A 21,850-nucleotide genomic window follows, 5' to 3' on the forward strand; every position below is an offset into this window, starting at 1 on the left:
GGCAGCTACATAGAGATCAGAACAACCAAGCCAAAAATGACTCTATAATCCTTTACACTCCAACAGCCAGAATTTGCATCTCTGATCTTGTGCTCAAAATCCTCCACTTGCTTACTAGATTCACTGCCCACACACTTTCTTAATGAAATCCTACCTGAAGTAATTGAACCTTTACTAAATTTAATAAACTCCTCCTTGGACCTTGGCTATGTTCCTAAATCATTCAAATTAGCAGTAACCAGATCACTTATAAAAAAATCTAAGCTCAACTCATGTCAGCTAGTTTGACAAGCTGATCTCAAACCTTCCATTTATTTCCAAGATCCTAGAAAAAGCTGTAGCTAAGCAGCTAAGCTCATATCTGAATCGAAACTAAATATATGAAGTCTTTCAGTCAGGGTTTAAGCCTAATCAAAGTACACAAACAGCACTAATTCAAGTAATTAATGACCTGTTGATTTTACTAGATAGACTCAAAAATGTTGTTGGGATTAGGGAATAGCTGGTCTTACCTAGCTGGTCGGTACCAGTTTGTTAACATACATGGAGACTTCTCAGCATACAACAAGGTTGTATGGTGTCCCACAAGGATCTGTTCTAGGACCTTTTCTTTTTTCTTTATATATGCTACCTCTAGGTGACATTATACATAAACACTGTACTAGTTTCCAATGCTATGCTGACACTCAGCTATATGTCAAAGGACATGTTTCAGCTTAGTGTTATTGACGAATGCATAAAGGACATCAGACTTAATAGTGACAAGACAGAGCTGCTTCTATTAGACCCAGAGACAGCTAGGTCCTCACTGTCTAATTACTCAGTTAACCTCAGTGGTATCACAATTACACCTTCCCTAACAGTTAAAATTCTTAGAGTTACTATGGATCCCAGTCTCTCATTCAAAACTCATGTAAATAATATTTCTAGGATCTTCTTTTGAACAATTCAAAGATTAGGAACATGCCCTCCTCACATGATGCAGAAAAACAAGTGCCATGCATTTATCACTTCAAGATTTGGCTACTGTAATGCCTTACTATCAGCCTTTTCCCTGTAAAGCTCCCATGGAATAACCTTCCTGTAAATGTTCGAGATTCTGTACAGTCAGGAATGATAAACTACTTCCCATCTTAGGTAAAGGTGTAGATCTGGGGGTCCATGGGCAATGAGAGTTATGGTAAACTGGGATGTTATGATGCTGTCACTTCACCTCTCTTTTGTCACTCAAGTTTGTTGACTGAGTGTAGTAGAGTGCTGATGTTTCAGGGTGTCCTCATGCCTGGCTGTTTCCTACCATAGCTAGATCTGCCGGAGTCCAACATTGCATATTATAGTTCCCTAATTTACACACCCTCATACCTGGACATGCCTAATCTAGTTTCACTTTCTGCCGAGGTACACCTACCCCTAATGTTGTGATGTTACTGTGTCTCATCCTGTTTCAGCTGCCATGGCTACTCCTAATACCCCCTGATGTCCCCTGCTGTAGCCTTAATGGACGTTCTCTTGCAGAATGTCATGATGTTACTGAGCTTCTACCCATCTCAGCTGCCATGGAAACTCCCACCTCCCCCTGATGTTTCTAACCTTTAGCCCACCACACCTCCACCCTAGCCAAATACTTCTCCATTGCCCTTAATGGACATTCTCTTGTGGCCCACATGAACACCTCAGGACAAAACTAGGACCTCCAGAAAGTTGGACTAGACATTAATTGCTTATTTCTTCATTTTAAATTTTTTTTCTCTTTAAATTGTTATTGTTGGGTGACCATTGTCGGCCAGAGGATGATGGGCCCACCTTTGAGTCTTGGTTCCTCTCAAGGTTTTTTCCTCATGCTCTAGGTTTTTTTTTCCTTGATACTGTCGACCTTGGCTTGCTCACTGGGGGCTCGGACTTGGACATCTGTAAAACTGCTTTTGACAACATCTGTTGTAAAGAGCACTATATAAATAAATTTTTCTTTTGATCTTTATCAATTATGGATGATCTAGGATAATCTCTACATGTTAAATGCATCACTACAATGATTGACACTTTATTGAGACTTCATGTGGGATTTCTAACAAATATAATGAAATGTAAATACCTTAATGTTAGTTCAATATGCCTGTGACCATTATTGGATGCTGCATGAATGTGTATTTGTGTGTGTATGTGTTTTGCTAATTATCTTTCAAGGTAACTCCAATTACCTTTCCAGGTAACATCAGGTAGCTATGATAGCTAACATTAGTAATGATTGTTGATTGATTTAGCATTTGCAAATTGTCCCATTTTTTCCAAAAACGCTTGTTTACACTTCATACAATTACTGACACTTTTTAGTAAAATATTATTTATTTCTACCACTACAGTTTCAATGCAAACTGATTTACTGACATTAACATTACCTTTTCTAGATGTTAACTACTCAGCAGTGGTGTGTGACACAATATTAATTGTCTTATCAACAACAGATGACGAATCCTAACATTGCTCAGAGATAGAGGGTGGAATATTTTTTTTCCTTCGGTATATTGGGGGTTGACATTTTGATCATATCTGAATATTGGGAGGGACATGTCCTTCCCAATATATATATATATATATATATATATATATATATATATATATATATATATATATATATATATATAGTGACTACAGCCTTGGGTTAAAGATTATGGCTATATGGTAATTATAGATATAGCTAATAGCTAAAAGCTAGTTGTCTCTCTTGTTCAATACTCATGTAAATATTTCTAAGACACCCTTTTTCCACCTTAGGAACATTGCAAAGATTTGGAAGATACTATCTTTACAAGCTAGTCCATGCATGTATCACTTTAGTGGTACAACCAGATGTCTTACTATCTGGTTGTACCACTAAGTACTTATAAACAAGCTTCAGTTAGTTCAAAATGCAGCAGTCAAGTCAAATTTATTTATATAGCGCTTTTTCACAAAGCAGCTTTACAAATGTATGGGTCCAGATCCCTGAAATGCAAGCAAAATGCAACAGACTCCAACATGTGTAAAACTGTTTTGTGACAACAGCTGTTGTAAATAGAGCTATATAAATAAAATTTACTTTGCCCCACAGTACATAAGTGAACTCTTGGTGCACTATGATCCTACACGTCTGCTTAGACCATAAGGTGCAGCTCTTTATTTGTACCTAGAATAAGGAAATCTACCACAGGGGGCAGAGCCTTTCCCTATAAAGCTATGGACACTATAGAATAACCTTCCTGCTAATGTTCAAGATTCAGACAGTCTCAATATTTAGGCTGGATACCTATTTGTAAGTCATGCATTTTAATGATTACCTCTCATCTTAGGTAAAGGTATAGACTTAGGGGTTCATCTTGAGAGTTATGCTAAACTGGAATGTTGCTGTCACTTCACCTCTTTTCTGTCACTCAAGTTTGTTGACTGAGAATGGCAGAGTGCTGATATTCCAGAGAGCTCTTATGTCAGTGTTTCCTTCTGGCTCTGTCCTTTTAGCTGTGTTGCCATGGTTAGATGTACCAGAATCCATCCTTGTATACTATAGATCACTAATTTACATGGTTGTATTTGGAAATGCCTAATAATCTATCACCTCTTTCCAGTGAGATACAGCCACTCATGGTGTCATGTTGTTGCTGAGCCTCTACCCATCTCAGCTGCTGTGGCTCCTTCCACCACCCCAGCAACCTACTTCTCCATTACCAGTGGCAGGCATTCTTGTGCTGGATGGGTTTTGGACACACCTACTCATCAAACCCAGACTAGGATTTTAGAAACACAGAATAGACTTCCATTGCTTATTTGTTCTCATTACTTATTTTCGTTCCTTATTATTTATATTGTTACTGTTATGTCTAGTGTCAGCAAGAGGGGGATGGACACCCCCTTTGAATCTTGGTTCCTCTCAAGGTTTTTTCCTCATGCCCTTAGGGACTTTTTCCTTGCCACTGTCACCTTTGGCTTGTTTACTCTGACTTTGACTTGTACATCTGTATAGCTGTTCTGTGAAGATTGTTGTTAAAACAGGTGCTATATAAATAAATTTGACTTGACTAGTATTTACAGGGATTACGTATTAGAATCTTTGTATAAGGAGCTTTTCTATATCCTTTTAGAAAAACACATGACTTACCCATATATGTGTGACCTGCATTGGAAAGCAGAAATAACACTTAAAAATTGTCTCTTGCAGGCAGTCGCTATATCCTCTTGTAGCCAACTTGTGGGGAGGAGGGTGGAGTATACACTCTGAAGGCTGAGCAGCATAATATCTGGGAAGGAGAGCCAGAACCACCTAGCTTGTGAACAATAACATGAGAGTGGACCTCCCTTTGGATAGTTTTTTAAGTTGAAGTGGTCCTCACATTATAAATGTGCCTGAAGGGCAGAAGATTAAACAATTTATTCACAACAGTTCAATATGTCTATACCTGTGGTATGATGTGGTAGAGCATCTTTAAAATAGTACACCTTTTTAATGTTAAAACATAAAGAATGCTTAGTCTATAAAGATTTCCAAATGAATAAGTAATGAGGCAATGCATGAATTAATTCATGTAGGTTTATGTGTTTTCTCCAATGACGATGATCAAGAACATTTGGATTTTTCATGGGGAGAGATAAAACATGTCACAAATATGTGAGCTACAGCCAGAGGAAGTCCAATTAAACCATACATGGGACCAACTCCTGAGGTTTCTAGAATCTTCTGTTTCCTTCCCATTGAAAGAGAGGTTAACAATACATCAGTTATGATATATAAGAAAGTCCATTATTAGTTAGATTTTTAGACAAGTAACTTTTGGTTTGCATTCTCCAACCAGGTATTGCTGTTATTAAATCAACTTCAAATTCTTTATATCTCAAAAGTTCTTCTTCCTCTCAAAAATTAGGCATTATTCTGCCTTACCTTTCATTGTCTTAATATATTTAGTTTTATGATATACTGAGCATATATTTATCTGCTTGTACCCTGCATGCATAACTTTGTGCAAAGTTTGTATAGAGTCTCGTGTCTATTCTTTTTATTTAAATCACAATCATGGTCTTCAGCATTATGCCACTCAACCTACTTGTTCACAACTGATTTTAAATGAATATATACTTATATCAATATACATTAATATATTAATATATGAATTGAATGTAACTATTATTCAGACCATGACAGTGATTCTTAGTATAGACAATCAATATTTCATATTTATTAATTTCCATACAAAAAAATATTTAATATTGATGTTCACTATACTGGGTGAAATACATAACTATTTGCCATATTACAAGAGAATAAGAAAATGCTCCAATGGCCTGCAAATGGAAAAGTTGTTTTTCACTGCATCACTGTTTATTGATGGGCTTAATCAGCAGCCCTCTCATCTTCAGAACAAAAACAATGTGATGCAGTTACAATAATACACTCAAAAATAGAGAATTTATGGTGAAGGGCGAAATGAGAAGAAAACCGATGTACAGACATTGTAGATAATGTATAAAACATGGTTTAGACAAATGTGGTCTAAGGACAGGGAGTCAGTGCAGCCATTAGAAGCTCCATTTTGTAGACAAAGTTCTTGCCTTCCATCCTGCTCCAGTGCACTTCTTTATATGGCCCTCGCAAATGGCTCCATTTCCCATCCTGCAAGACGTCACTTTTTGGTAGGTCTTTAGCCTGGCCACGTGGAAACTGAACCAGAACCTTACACCCACTCTCAGGCCCATTCCGCACTACGCACGCGCACGCACACGCACGCACGCACACGCACGCGCACGCACGCGCACACACGCGCACACACGCGCACACACGCGCACACACACACACACACACACACACACACACACACACACACACACACACACAGAGAGAGGCACTTTTATATACAGTTAATCTTTAAACAGCCTGCCATATTTTTATCATACCTTGTAGGTTGTAAAAGTTAGAAACACCTAGCCTGCACCTGTACTCACTAGGGGTGTAACAATGTACTTTGCTCACAATTCGATGCACAATACGATATCTTCGACAAAACTTATATTTGAATTTTTTCATGTATAAACAATGCAAAAAAAATGCACAATGCTCATTTTTTCTTGTATAAAGAATATTTACTTCCCTGCAATTAAATGAAATTAGTAACAAGTTTACAACTGTTAAAAAATAATCATAATTAAAAAAAGTTGTAAACAAAAAGTAACTACCATAATAAATAACCAAGTAAAAGCATTCCTTTTTATTTCTGAAGCATAAACAATGAACAATACTGTGTAACTTTTGTATCAAATTTTAAACAAGAATATTTAGTCTCCTGCAATTAAAAAAGAAACATAGAACAGTGGTTTATAACATGCTATTGTACCAAAACGTGACACTGTAACAGCTTTGCCAAAGGTCGAGTGTGACTTCTGGTGTTTAAACAATACAACTGCATTAGATAGCATAATACACAGGACGATGCATCACAATGAATTGTGTTACATTGCTTCGTTACACCGCTAATATTCATTGTCCATTTTAAAATATACCCGTCTTATAGGTGCATTATATACCAATATTTAATTACAGACTATTGTGAATGCAGCCATCCTCCAGCCCTTTTACCATAGGTTGCTGTCTGACTAGAGGATTGGTATGAGTGTGACAAGAAACAGCAGCATTTCTAGAGTTCTTTCACCCGTCACTGCAGATGGAGAACTCAGCATATACATAGACAAACAGCATATACACTCAAGTCCGTTTTAGAAATACCTATACTCACTATTATGTAATCTTATTAGTCACCTGTGTGATGGCATGTACGATCTCTTAGCCATCCCATATCTTGGTCATCATTGTTTCGTTTTTTTTTTCCCCCACTACCTGACCATGGCCACTACCAAGACTGAACATTTTATTAGTGATATTGCATGGTAGTAGGTGTTGCATTAATATGAGATGTGTGCACATGAGGAATATGTGTGTGTTAGACTGTGTGTAATTACCTGAGATGGCATACTCTCCATTGGGTGATGCTACAGTAATGGCAGAAGCATTGCCAATGCTCTCAATGGCTCCAAGTCCCACATGGTTGCTGAAGCTTAGTACATGCCATCCCATTACCTTTGCTAACTGCTGTATTGCATGTACCTGGTGCTGAGACATCTGACCAACACACATAGGCAAGACACAGTGAGATTTTGAAGAATTAAGTTCTGCTTTAAGAGAAGCAATAATCCAGCCAATTTGGTTTACATTAGATTGAATCTCATACATGCGTAAACCTACAAACAATACCCTTGTGTTTAAGTGGGTGTTTACCTGTGACAGTAAGAAGTCTTGCAGCTCTTGCTCTTGATGGGAGAGAGAGATAACTCGTCCATCTCTGTGCACCACTCTGATCTGCTCCACTCCAATATTTAGTTGCAACTGGATAGACCTGAGATAATGAGAGAGGTTGGACATTTTTTTTGTCAGACTGAGTTTTTTTCCATTTATGCTCATGTCAATAGAACTGTAATAAATAACATGCATACACACATGATCTATTTTATTAAAAGCACTGAGCTTTTATTATAGGTTATGTCCTTAAAGCTAAGTCCTGAAAGTTCTTAAAGGTTTTAAAATATCAAGTTCAAATGAGGCTCAGGCCTTAAAGTCATAACCAAAACATTTTCTTCTTTCTTTTGGTGGCCACTTTTATTAGAAACTACCTGTTTCTAAATAAGCTGCTTCTAATAAAGTGGAATGTATATGTACTATAACACACTAGAAGCTTACTGTGTCTGGGTGTCTCTAGTATTTGCTCTTACTTGCAAATCTGCTCATAGCCTTGTGAAGTGATCAGGACTTTGACGCTGGACTCATACACATCATTAATATTGGACCAGTGAGCTTGAATCTGAGGATCCTCTATACGGCTTGCCAAGCTGTCAATCGTCCGTGCCGTCCTGAGAGAGACAGAAGTTCTCTGTGTTTACACACTCCTAAGAAAGGCATGGTGCCCATCCTGAATAAATTATTTGTGTGTCTGTGTGTGTACATATACACATTACCTACTCCTGAGGAAGATGTGTTTGGCTTGTTTGATGATTTTCTCCAGTAGGCCCTCACTGTGCTGTAGACAGTTAATTTCAGGTTTATCGTAGGCCATTGGCCCAGCCAGTCGCAACCGCTTTGGTCCAAACGGAGCACTTGCAGGGTGAGGCATCACAGACGAGCTCAAGTTCTGCTTATGGAACTACACACATGGGGTATACAACCAAGGGAGGCCATTATGATTTAGAAAATAAATGCTACTTTTTCTTACTGCCTTCAAGGACATACATTTCAAAAATAGCTTTATTCTAATGAATGTGTGAGATTAAGGATGCAGACAGAAATAAAAAGAAGACAAAGTCAGACTATGCGTGCACACACAGACTTGTCAAATAACTTAGTGCAGGTTGTGCTGTTGCATGTATAGGGGAATACTTTTTATTCATTCAGTTCTTTTATTAAAACAGCTGGGTTTTTTTTGTTTTTTTAAACTCATATAGATATGTATACCTCTCTAATAAGCTGGTGCAGGTTGTGCTCCAGCACATACAGATGGTCATCTGGTTTGCTTTTGTCAGGTGAAGCTCTGTGGTTCTTCTTCTCTATATTGGAGTGGCACAGAGAGATGGAGAGCTGCAGCCCTGCAATTATAAACATCCTATTAGGCTGGAGAGGTGAAGCACAGTCCTGAAATTTTTAACTCCACATACCATGTCACAGTCACACACATACACCAAGGACAGCAAACACCAAACTCACACACTCATACAAAACTCCCTCTTATATACACATATACCCATACCACTACCCAAAATACAATACTGATCTGTTTTGAGAGAGCCAGTGTGTGTGTGTGTGTGTGTGTGTGTGTGTGTGTGTGCACTCACCAGGGAAAGGCTGGGAGATGATTTGGTTCTTGACGACAATGTGCGGAATGTGAGATTTTATCTGCACTGCCTCCCGAGAAAGCTGAGCAAAGATCTCTTTACAAAGGAGAACATTCTGGGCAGCTTCTAGCTTTAGATGCCATGCCTGGGAACCTGAGAGAGATGTTCCACTTTTAGGTTACCGATCTGCTGCCTTCTTTTGCACATTAGCTTTTTTTTCTGTTATATGCACGATACTGCCAAAAGTACTCGCTTGTCTGCCTTCGCAGGCATATGAAATTGAGTGGCATCCCAATCTTAAACCCTAGAGTTTAATATGATGTCAGCCCACCCTTTGCAGCTATAACAGCTTCAATTCTTCTGCGAAGGCTTTCCACAAGCATTAGGAGTGTGTTTATGGGAATTTTTGACCATTCTTCGAGAAGTGCATGTGAGGACAGACACTGATGTTGGACGAGAAGTCCTGGCTTGCAGTCTGCTCCAATTATTAATCCCAAAGGTGTTCGATCAGGTTGAGGTCAGGACTTTGTGCAGGCCAGAAACACTCATCCATGTCCTTATGGACTTTGCTTTGTACACAGTCACATTCGAACAGGAAGGGGCCACCCCCAAACTGTTCCCACAAAGTTGGGGGCATGAAATTGTCCAAAATATCTTGGTATGCTGAAGCATTAACAGTTCCTTTCACTAAGGGGCTGAGCCTAACTCCTGAAAAACAACCCCACACCATAATCCCCCATCCACCAAACTCAATGCAGTCAGACAAGTATCGTTCTCATAGAATATATATATTTATCTTGCATATATGTATATTTTTCTCTATGCACCCCTGTTTTCTTTTCCTCAGTTTGGACAGAGCACTCTCCACCATTTCACTGCGAATTATACTGTGTATGACCATGTATGTGACGAATAAACCAAACTTGAACTTGAACTTCTCCTGGCAACTGTCAAACCCAGACTCGTCCATTGGATTGCCAGGCAGAGAAGTGTGATTCGTCACTCCAGAGAACTCGTCTCCACTGCTCTAGAGTCCAGTGGTAGCGTGCTTTACACCACTGCATCTGACGCATTGCATTGCCGATGTAAGGCTTGGATGCAGCTGCTTGGCCATGGAAACCCATTCCATGAAGCTCTCTACATACTGTTCTTGAGCTAATCTGAAGGCCACATGAAGTTTGAAGGTCTGCAGCAATTGACGCTGCAGAAAGTTGGCGACCCCTGTGCACTATGTGCCTCAGCGTCCGCTGAATCTGCTGTCATTTCACGTGGCCTACCACTTCGCGGCCGAGTTGCTGTCATTCCCAATCCCTTCCACTTTGTTATAATACTACTGGCAGTTCACTGGAATATATAGTGTCGAGGAAATTTCATGACTGGACTTGTTGCACAGGTGGCATCCTATCACGGTACCACGCTGGAATTCACTGAGCTCCTAAGATCGACACATTCTTTCAAAAATGTTTGTAGAAGCAGTCTGCATGTCTAGGTGCTTGGTTTTAATCACTTGTGGCCATGGAAGTGATTGGAACACCTGGATTCAATTATTTGGATGGGTGATTGAATACTTTTGGCAATATAGAACATATGCAAGATCAGATACAGATCTAACGGTAGTCATTTCTATAAAAGTGAAAAGGTGAGGTTTGTAACTTATTTGACTAAGACTAAAAGACCTAGGGAACATATATTTTAAAAGGTTGTATAATACTAGAGTGTATTATACAAAACAAAAAAAAAAAAACACAAAACAAAAAAAATTATACTGCTCAAATACCTTACACACAGCTAGCTCCTTGTATGGTGAAAAAATGCATAAACATTTACTGTGTATTTAGAAGAGTAAGACAAAATCAAACTTGAAAGTAAACACCAATTTAGATGTTTTTAAGGTGAATTTATCAGCAGTTTTACTCAGTACCTGGCTTGGCCTTGGGTTGCCTCCGGAAAAGGCTGACTGTTCCTAGGTCTCCTATATCTGGGGATTGTTTCTGAATAGAGACCTGAAGACAGAACATGCTTTCCTATTTCACCCTACCAACAACATGCATTTGGCTTTGCACTGTGTCATTGTACCATATCCAACAGTGTGACTTTCACCTTAATGTATGCTGAGCCCTCCAGGTCACTGGGGATCTGGACATTGAGAGGACAGTAGTCATCTGGAATTTTCTTATCCAAATCGATATCAGTGTTTTTAATAACCTCAAAGGTGCCATGGTGGTTAAAAAGAGACCCTACAGTGATGTAAGGACATTAACAGAGCATTACTACAGATCAGTAGACCCTAACACATTTGAGACATAGCCATAAACATAGTGTTAGCACATAATTCCCATAATGTATCACACATCTTACCACCCCAGTACAAAGATTAGCTGGGTAGCATCAGCACAAAACACACAATCACAGGGCCCTGTACACATACAAACATGCATACATTCGCCCCAACTAGACTCACCAGCACTGCGGTAGCTTAGGTCTCCAAGTATTTTGTCTCCAACTTTGCGCAGTTTCCACTGTGAGCGCAGTTGCAGCAGTTCAGTGTTAAAGTCACGCTGCCGCCGCTGCTCCTGACTCTCTGCTACAGACTTACTCAGCTTTTCTGCCCCCTTTAGGAGCAACTGAGCTGCATTGGCAAGAGATTTCTTCTTACTGATTAGCTGGAAGACCTGAGGGGTCTAGATAGACATGAACAAACATGAATGGAGGGGCTTATCCATCCATGATGCCTCCACTGCTTCTATGTTATCCATGTGATCTGTTTGAAGAACAATAATCAGTGTTCTTGGAGGCTAATGCCTGTAACAGAAGTTTCTTGTCTCATTCTAGGCAGTGAATTTTACACTTTTGTGGGCCCCTTTCTCTTTTCTTCCAGCTTGTGGACAACTTTTGGAAGTTGGATCTTGGGTGCTCCATGCATTATGAGTAGTTTTCTGGGCTTGACATCAGCAGCTCCCAATTCTGCTCTTGGCCAGCTTATTGTGACTGCTGAGTTTCTGATGGCTGACAGGGTATGTGTGTTCATGGTGCTGATCTTTTTATTCCGATTCAACTGGTTCTTGTGGACCTGCCTTGTCCTGTGGAGAAACTTCAATGTTGCAATCCTTCAATAATGCCAAGCACCACTGCTACATAGTACCCCTTGGTTTCAAAGTTACAGATGGTGCAAAAATGACCTCCTCTAGACTTTTAAGATCACAAAATGTCAAGGTCACTTTCATGAACTCTAATATGCCACTAATAAAGCCATGTAACTGTTAGGCTATTATTATTGTTATATTATTACTGTTAGGCTATTATCACAAATATTTTTCAATTTACCTTCACTGCCCTGCACTCAACTGGGTGATACATTTCTGTACACTCTCACATATGGCCTATTCTATACAATCTATAATAGTACTTAATAAATAAATATATGATCCTCTTCATGTAAAAACATCTGTCATCATCCAACTTGTTTATGTAAGATTGGAATGTCATGCTTGCATTAATGCATCATGAAACTGATGTATTAATGAAAGCCCATCAGCTCCTTCCTATCAAATACTATCTTTATGTTTTTGAGTGCATTACTGACCAGAAATGGTACCTGGAAGTGCTTCTGCCACAACAGAGGGTCTTAAAACCCCAGAATAAATGATAGAGGTCAAGGATCTCGCAGAAAGGGCACTGGGATTGCCAAACCAGAAAGAAGGGAAGGTGCTGTACTCATGATTTTCTCCCCTCTACAGAGAGACCAGGAAAAAGATACACCTCTAAAGGTGAAACCGCAAGTGATAACTGCAGCCCCTATGATAAAACCCTGCCCACCAGACAAGAGGTCTGATCTTGGCTGACAGTTTTTGTGCAATGGGGGCTAAAAGTCACAGCATGTGTGTTTGGCAACGCTATGAAACTGACCTTAGCTAACAGCAGCACCTTAAAAGAGACTCAAATCCTTGTACCACACATTCATTCTAGCTTGCCATAAATTATATTTTGATTTAAAAATAAAAATGAAATAGTTGTCTCTGCTAGTTGCCTCAGTGCGCACTCACTATTCTCCATTTCATAATTCAAATGCCACGCAAGCTATGAAACCGAAACAACTTTAATTTATGACATTTCAGCAACTACTTAAGCAAAGACTGGCAATATCAGCTGTCCAATGAGATAGAGCCTTCACCAAGCTGTCTAATGCATAGGCCCTTGAAATAACTGATAGCTGGAGTATCATTGAGGAGCTAATATTTGTGTTGCACTCATTAAAATGTGCTACCATAGTAATCTACAGAGAATCTAGAGTATCAATTTTAGTAGTACACCCAGTCACAGCAACTTTTCTCTCAAAACATCTTAAAGAAACCACTTGGAGAGTCATCCACTTTAAGTGCACCGCTTCCCTGGAGAGGAAGCTAGCACCTGGCAATGTTAACAGTGCTCAGAATGTTCCATGCATTGTATTGTTCCACAGGTGACAGACTTCTTGAACAATAAGAAAGTGCCTGCTTTTCTGGGGTTAATAGACCATTATAAAATATTTGTTCCTCATCTCCCCTTGATAGTCTCACAGAACTTACAAAAAAAGACAAAGTAGATTACACAAGGAAGTACCAGTTAAAAATGTTACTTAACTGCTAAACTACTTCAACATCCTGACTTTTGCTGGCTTATAGACAAACTCATTAAATACTTGCCTCAGAGCAGTTCAGGGCAAAAATGTCAAGGGAGAAGAGCATCGGGTTCCTTCATCTATTGTAAGCTGACCCTCACCAAACAACCTATGCTGCTGTGAAGTGAGAAGTGCTGGCCAACAAATGGGCCATCTGAACTGAGAGGAATTTCTTGAAAGGAAATCTGTGCCCTGCAGAGGTTTTTGAGAGGTTATTTTTGCAGTGCCTATAACTGTAACCAAGCAGTAGCCAACCACTTAAAAACCATTTTAAATTACTCTGAAAAATATTTTTGAGGATTAGTGCTAGAAGATTCCTTTATTTTATGTGTACTGTAACAATGATAAACTCTTATTGATAACTTACCAGTATCTGATTAGTTAAAGAAATGAATGAGAAAAGGGCTACATATAATCTGTTGGCCAGATTTCAGATTTTGGTAGTAATGGTCAGCGCAAGTACCCACCCACCTGGGCCATTCTGTTAAATCTCTGGGCTTGAGACAAATCAATTTCAGCAGGCTTGCATTTTCCAAAATCCAGCTTTCATTTGTTGCCCCTCTTTTTGTGTGCACCCTAATTGATACATGAGATTTCTTCTGCATTCTTGGCTATACTTTCCTGGCTATATTACCTTAGGAAATATTTTCTATATTTCCAATTTTATTGGGGCTAAACCACATTCACTACATAGGTCAACAGGTAGATTTTAACGAACTGAGACTGTGATAAAATCTGGAAGATGTGTTCAATAAATTAAAACAAAGATAGACCTTTTCAAATTTCCCTGTGTCTTTGGATACAACTGCATGAAGTTGCTGTTTGTAGCACCTATGATACCGCAATTAATGTGGAGAATTTGTTTTACACACATAGTGCTCCAAGTTTGCTGTGGCCCTCATGCCCGAACATGGGCCTTCCAATCCATCAGAAACTTCAGAAATTGTGCTTTTATTGATTGCTATGTAGTAAACGCCAACAGTTTAAATCTTTAAATTAGATCAATGGCTGTTGCTGAGACTTTAATAATAAGAAATCTGTAATTACTCTTACTGTAAGAAGGCTGTTACCTTTGCAGCAGTGGGATCTTGGGAAACAGGGTCAAGAGCCATGTACTTCTTCTCCTTGATGATGCTGAGCACATCATGCAGTACACACATTTCAGTCAGGGCACTACGTAGGTGATTCCTCACAGAGTCCCATGGCCACAAACATGGCTGGAATTTCACAAGGCCTGAGAGAAGTTACATATGTAACATATGATAATGAGCGCGCGCATATACATATATATATATATATGCATACATATATACATATACATATATATACACACACACACACACACACACACACACATATATATATATATATATACACATACATATACATATATATACATATATACATATATATATATATACATATATATATACATATATATACATATATACACATATATATACATATATACACATATATATACATATATATACATATATACACATATATATACATATATACACATATATATACATATATATATACACACATATATATACACATATATATACATATATATATACATACATACATACATACACACACACACATATATATATATACACATACATACATACACACATACACACAAAAGTAAATGGAAAACAGCCCCAGGGAAAACGCTTCTAAATTTACTGCTTAAAACTAAAAACCTAAAAAGTTACTTCTGGATAAAAGAGAAGTCACTCCAAACAGCTTTCAGCAGAGGATAAATTAAATGTATCCTACCCAAGAAGACTTTTAAAACTTTTAGAGTAACTGCACTACAAAATAAAAGCAATTTGCTTCAAATGATATTATTATAATTGGTGATTGTTATTGTTATTAGTGCAGAATACATAAAGAAATGGAGCTCATAAGTGATTTTTGTTTATCCAAGGATAAAATGAAATAAAAAAATATTTTGGTTTGTTTAATTTCAATACAAAAACAGGTAAGAAGCCTATTATAAATTATTGTGTATCCTGGCTAATAGTAGCTTTTGCTATATGTTCAAGCTTATGTCTAACCTTGGTCACCATCGAATTTGATTTGCTTTTCACATTAGTTACTGTGCATTAATTCTCTGCATTTCTCCATATTCTGCAGGAGTAAGAATGAACCATTAGGAAAGGTTTATGGACAGAGGACAAGTCCCTCTCACCCTCATCCTCTTCTGGTTCCTGCTTGTTCCAGTCTGTATCTCTGCTTTCCCCATTTGGTTCTTCCTCTTCTGAGTCAGAACCCTGGCCAAAGTCAATCCGCTGTGCAAGCTTTGCAAGATTTTGTGACATGGACAGTGGTGGCACATATGTCTCCACTCCATCCAGTGAAACCTCCTGTACCTGTCGCTCACAGGACGACTCAATACTCACACGCACTGCAGGGCCCCCAGACATCCTGGTCTCTCACCCAGCTTCTGCAGAAAATAATTAAACCACAAACATGACTAAATTCTCATTCCAAACACTACTGCATCTCATAAACAGTCTTGATATCAGCAAGCCCATTCCACAAGGACATTTTCTGGGGAGGCGTGAACGAATGCTAATTGAGAATTTTTTATAACCTAACCAAGTAGACGGTAACAATGTATTTGCTATATAAAAATGATCCAAACCAACAGCTTCAAAAAGAAGGCCAAATAGTTAGCCAACACAGCCAAGTCATTTACCACCAAATTCTCCAAGTTCACTTATAGGGAACTACAAACGGAACAAAGAGTAGCAACGAAGAACCAACAAACCTTCATGAACCTTCATGTAAGTAAGATTTGCTTATAAACATCCGCAGCTAAGGATGGAAACACTTCGAATATGTATTTGCATCTAAAAACTAAGCAACCTCTAATTGCTTCACAAATGCCGTCGACCTCAAAAAGCCACATAGTCACTGCTGGCAAAGCTACAGCGGCACAGTCACAAAAAACTAACAAGCGCTTTCGCCAAATCCAAAATATATAAGGGGCAGTGTGTGATGGAAGACGTATAGTAGCGGTTACAAAATATCTCACTAAATAAATGGGTCATACGGTAGAAAAACCTTCATTTAAAGCTAGGATCCAAACACTTGATTGCCAGTACGAGCTACCTGGAAGGAAATACTTTTCTAAAATAGTGATTCCTAACACTTGTATAACAAAGTTCAACAAGATGTACAACACGCACTGCTGTCGACTGCAGACAGCTATTCATTCAGACATGTGGCCATCCGTGAACATGACACCATAAATGTCACTGATCGTCAACTTCATCACACCAGACTGGAAATTACAGTCTAAATGTCTCGAAACAACATTTTTCCTGCAAAAACTCACATAGCTGCCAACATTACTGGCAGGCTAGTTGATGCACTCTGAGAATGGTAACTGATTGAGAATAAGCTCTCAGCTATAACTACAGATAATGGAGCTAATCAAGCTTCTATCAAGCTTCTGCACTTGCCATGGTTAAACTGTTTCGGTCATAGTCTCAATTTGGCAGTGTAGAGCAGACTGCATGAGCGAAGGCAAAAAACAGATCATACTCTTGAAGTTTGCTGTGCCATGACTGCAGCCTTCTACCAAAGCTGGTATTGGAAAAGAGAACTGAGAAGACTTGAGACTTCCTCAATGCAGTCAGCTCACATTTACTATCTGTTTATTTTTTACAAGCCTATTCTATGGTTTTGTAGTAGCTTACAGTTGTACTGTATCTTAATGTTTTATGTATACTTTATATTGCCGCCATAATATTTAATAATTAGAATATTTAAAAATAATTGTTACATAATGGTATGTTTTTATTAACAACCTATATAAAGTGTGATGTTTATGTAGACTTATACACAATGAAAAAATTGTATCCCATTACACTGCTGTTTTGTTAGTGTTTTTTATTGATGTAGCTAAATAAATTAATAAATTGATTAACAGACAACATTTTATTTGAAACTATATAAACTATGTTGCTTGATATGTTTTTGACAGGACTGTGCTACACTTTGGGGCTCTAAGCAGCCAATGATGAGCCAGAAAGCACTGGATAGGATCTGCCCAACGAGAGACGAAGCAGTCTCTCCCTGACATGGCAAGACAGATGTTTTACAGGCTATTGGTACCGCACTGAAACCCGTTAGTTTGTTTACTGATATTTTGTCCAGAGAAAACTGCATGTCCAGCTCTTCTATAGTCCCCATACTTAAGCTGTGCAGTGAAGATCTTTTGGTTGCAATAGATGTCGACATCCCACCAACAAAAGCCATTAAAAATGGGATTCTGGGGAAACGAGGCAAAATATAAAATATGATGTGGAAAAATTGACCCTAAATACCATGGTGGACATGAAATTGCCGACACATCTTGTGCTGAGATGAAAGCTTGGTTAAATGAAGAGATGGTCACATGTGATCGGAACCAGCTCTGGTGGTAGTGGCTGATAGGATGGGGAGAGTGAGAAAAGGGAAATGAACAGTGTGGGCTGTCTAAAAGAGAAGCAACTATCGGCAGCATCCAGAAAAAAAACAAAAAAAAAACCCAAACAAAAACAAAACAAAAAAAAAACACATCAGCCAGCAGAACTTTGATGTATACAGAGGAGCATGTAGCATCCGAGATTTCTGCTTACTTTTGCAAGCCTGTAATCCACTGAGATGAAAACCCTCTAATTTAGTAGAATCAAAACCACTTATCAATGATGACCAAGTTAACCAGAAAGTACTGCGTGTTTGTGCCACGAGCTGAGCATCAGAGCAATTGTTCAGCACTGTAGACAATAGTTAGCCCTGTGCGTAACTTTCTTAAGTGTGACAAAGTAAACCAGTTAGCTTTTCTGGCAAAAAAGCTTGAATAGTGAATTTTCTTGCCATCGTTTCTTAACAGGCCACATACAAGCCAATTTAAATTTGTCATTAAAACACTGTTGAACTGTTTGTATTCAATGTTAAAGCCTGAAGGATTTTTTGCCTCCGTTTTAACAGTGTTCAGTGAGAGATTAAATCTACTGAAACCAATGGCTAAATAGTATAGCCTAGGTGTGTTTAAAGCTGTAAGGTTTAAATATATTTTTCAGATATTGCGCTATCGTGAAGTGCAAACTAAGTACCATTTGTAATGTTCTGATGCATCTTTAAAATAAACGTTTGTTTACAGAATGTGTATTAATCCCACCCCCCCAATAATTTATAGCACAAGATTATTTGAAAATGGCATGAAAAAAGGCAATACCTAGACGCCTATCCCTAGACTAGAATAATGCACATTTCAGTCAACAATGTTAGAAAGCCCTGTTTTACATAGAACTAAATGTTTTGTTTATACAAGAACATTACAATAGTGTAAAAATGTTGTTCATTTTAATATATTTCATAACTTGGTGTTACATCCATGAGACATAAACTGGCCCCAAGTATATACAATTAAAATGATTTTGAGCTTGGATCAACAGAAAATTACAAGGGTATGCTTTTTATGGCAGTCCACATACCAAGAAATTCATCCCCCATTTTAAAATATAATTATGTTTGTGTTACATCCATTAAACTTGCACAGGTATTGCTTTAAACTCAAACATCTTAAAGCATTTTATGGTCTTGACAACAGAAAGGAGTCATGAATTTCAAAACAGCCAACAGAAAGTAGTAGTCATGCAAAACAGCAGTAAAATTTGTCCTATTATTTTTTATTCAATAAATTAGTTACGTTTTTTCAACAAACTTTTAGTCTATCGACACACCATCCTGATTATCGGTCATCAGCAGGCCACTGGTGGGCATAATGGTGAGCCCACACTCGGTGTAGTGTGTTCTATACTGTTGGCTCTGGCAAGTCCTCATCAGAGCATTTTTTTTTTTTTTTTTTTTTACCAATTGTGCATGTCGAATGTCAGCCAAGAGGAAGCATTTTCTGATTAGCTGAACAGTCAATTTGACATGAAACAAGATAATATAAGGTTGCATAAGGGGTTTTTTTGTGCCACACTGTGGCTTAATCAACTGAGGCAGTGTGCTAGGTTAACAGATTTTGCTACAGAGAAAGTAGTTTTGTTGTGCTAACTACCTAGAGAACAGGTGGAACTTCTCATTACTTTGATGTTACAAAATGCAATTTTATGGAAGGAAGGAGTTCAAGAAGAAGTGGGAGTCACGTATAACTTTGTATACTCATCATCATAAGCCTGGATCTTTGGAAAGCAAGCAGTTTCCTTTTGAGTTAATTTTCTTATGCATAGGTACACAATGTACATGTTATAAAATACTGAAATACTAATAGCACTTTTAGTACTTCTATACTATCAGCACTGCACTTCATGTTGATTCCAAAAACATGTTCACTATATTCTTAAAAGTGTAACACCTTTGCAAAATGAGCATTTTAAAGTCACTACCGTGGTAGTATCAGCACTGAAAGCATGTGCTTGTTTTGCAACCTGCGTGTCTTATGACGCACAATGTTCCATTATTTCCCTGTAATCATAACTTGAACATTTAATTATACACTGTAACGCACTGATAATTGTTAACTAAAATGCGCGATCCTAGTCTCATTTTTTGATAAGTACAAAAGGAAAATGCATGGGGATTGCCTCCGCTTTCGACTGAAACATATACCACATTTAGTTCTGCTCTGCAAAACAAAGATTTCCCCCATTGTTGACTGAAACATATGAACCTAGTTTCATTCTTTTGATCCATATAGAGCTAACAAACAGGGATAACATCGACTTTGGATTGAAAGAGGTACCGGAGTTTGCTGCCGAGAAGGGGATTGTATCTCGTATGTAGCTTTTGTAAAATAACTAAGATTTTGTAAAATAGCCACCCAAATATAGCAATCCTAGCCAGCTAACGTAACAGACAATAAAGGGCAGGTTCACTGCACATTATTTATACAATAACAATAAACTTAACATTTCACTCGATATTTGGAGGAGTAACCTGCACGCATATTTATGGCTTGCAACGTTTCCCCTTTGCCTAGATAGCTAACCCATCTTATTATTGGCCAGTTGAGATTGTGGAGTAAAATGGAAGGCCACCAGCATAACAAATTATATTACGGTAAAAACTCCTTTATAGTGGTTCTTTGTCGTGACAGACTACATGAGACTATAAATTACCACAACGTTGTACTAGCTAACTTGCTATGCTATGCTAGCTAACACAACATTATTAACCAACTATCAGCTAGCCCGTTATGGCTGCTCTGTCGTCAATAGCTAGATAGCCCCACTTAATTAATCCATCGACTTGACGTTAATTAGTCGACGCTCATACAGCGCGGCACTTACTGAGGGAAAGTAGCTAGCTAGCATTACCTAGCTAATAGTTGCCTATCTGGCTGTCTCTAGCATAGAGTAAATATACAGTCTATTGTCTGTATCTAACACGCCACAATAAAGACACGGGGAACTACTGTAAACCTAGCTATCCTAGCTAGCTAACTGGAGTTTTGAAAAACAAGCTACAATTGACATTCGGAACTGTACTAATAATAGTTAAAAAGTCAAACCGCCGTGTTACTTACATATTTGAATAGGTAGCTAATCAATTATCTAGCTAACTATGTTGACCACAGTCTTAGCTTTAATCGATTAACTAGCTAGTGCAAACACTGCAAAGAATGGTACAGTCTTTTTCTACGGTGTCTACGGTGTTGGGGAAACCAATAAAAAGTGCATTTACCGCCCCCTTTGGAGTATGTCTGGTAGGATCTGGGGAGAATCATTAGCATTAGGCATTATTATTATTATTATTAGTGTTTCATAATAAAATTACAGATAAATGTACACAAGCAAACAAAATTATCTTATCACAATTAAATTAGCGGCACTAAAATAGTTATGCAAGACAACATATTTTAAGTCTACAGCAAATATACAATGAAATAACACTGAAAATCGTTAACATGTTTGCAAAGGTTTATAGCAACATCTGAACTTAATACAGGCTGCCGAATGCCTGGCTAATTTCCGCATAGTTAGCATAGATCACAACATAGTCGGTACTTAACTCAGAGCACCGAAGTATACTTAATGTCCAAAATAACAAAAAAAAAATCTTACCTAATATGAAGAATATCAGCAGCAATATGTGTTTTTGAAGTAAAACAGTGAATATATTATCCACACTGGATGCATGTTCTTACGAGCAGCCATCAGACGTTTCTCCACTCATGGTGCTAAACTGCGCATGCGTGTGAACTAAAAGGTGTGCTGTAGTACAGTTCTCGGACCTACAAACTAAGGGAACAGACCATTTGTCTTTGGGCAATGTGTCTGAACA

General features: G+C 38.2%; 1 protein-coding gene across 4 annotated transcripts; it reads right to left on the reverse strand.

Annotated features, from left to right (window-relative positions):
• Positions 1-4,540: 4,540 nt before the first annotated feature.
• Positions 4,541-21,758, reverse strand: med17 (mediator complex subunit 17). 4 transcript variants are annotated; one of them, XM_027025934.3, is made up of 14 exons: positions 21,631-21,758; positions 21,251-21,279; positions 15,756-16,010; positions 14,623-14,786; positions 11,357-11,576; positions 10,996-11,132; positions 10,817-10,898; positions 8,896-9,048; positions 8,519-8,649; positions 8,026-8,210; positions 7,783-7,920; positions 7,292-7,409; positions 6,976-7,135; positions 4,541-5,724 (listed from the first exon to the last, which is right to left on the reverse strand). In XM_027025934.3, the coding sequence occupies exons 3-14, from the start codon at positions 15,988-15,990 to the stop codon at positions 5,516-5,518; spliced, it is 1,932 nt and encodes a 643-aa protein (XP_026881735.1). In that variant the 5' UTR covers positions 15,991-16,010; positions 21,251-21,279; positions 21,631-21,758; the 3' UTR covers positions 4,541-5,515. The 4 variants fall into 4 exon arrangements, with proteins under 4 accessions (XP_026881735.1, XP_026881733.1, XP_026881734.1 ...); XM_027025932.3 differs by lacking the exon at positions 21,251-21,279 and having other exon boundaries at positions 21,631-21,755; XM_027025933.3 differs by lacking the exons at positions 21,251-21,279; positions 21,631-21,758 and adding an exon at positions 21,093-21,225.
• Between the last annotated feature and the right edge of the window lie 92 nt (positions 21,759-21,850).

The sequence above is a fragment of the Electrophorus electricus genome, chromosome 11, assembly GCF_041902795.1.
Source record: "Electrophorus electricus isolate QZ-2024a chromosome 11, ASM4190279v1, whole genome shotgun sequence".
In the NCBI taxonomy this organism is placed as follows: Eukaryota; Metazoa; Chordata; class Actinopteri; order Gymnotiformes; family Gymnotidae; genus Electrophorus; species Electrophorus electricus.

What these genes read in the sequence shown, in the direction of transcription:
- med17 (XM_027025934.3), bottom strand. Translation starts at nt 15,990, where the DNA reads ATGTCTGGGGGCCCTGCAGTGCGTGTGAGTATTGAGTCGTCCTGTGAG. An exon ending in CATCTCCCAGCCTTTCCCTG is followed by an intron (nt 8,650 to 8,895) that starts GTGAGTGCACAC and finishes TTATAATTGCAG; the next exon opens with GGCTGCAGCTCTCCATCTCT. An exon ending in AAGACTTCTTACTGTCACAG is followed by an intron (nt 7,136 to 7,291) that starts GTAAACACCCAC and finishes TGTGTTGGTCAG; the next exon opens with ATGTCTCAGCACCAGGTACA.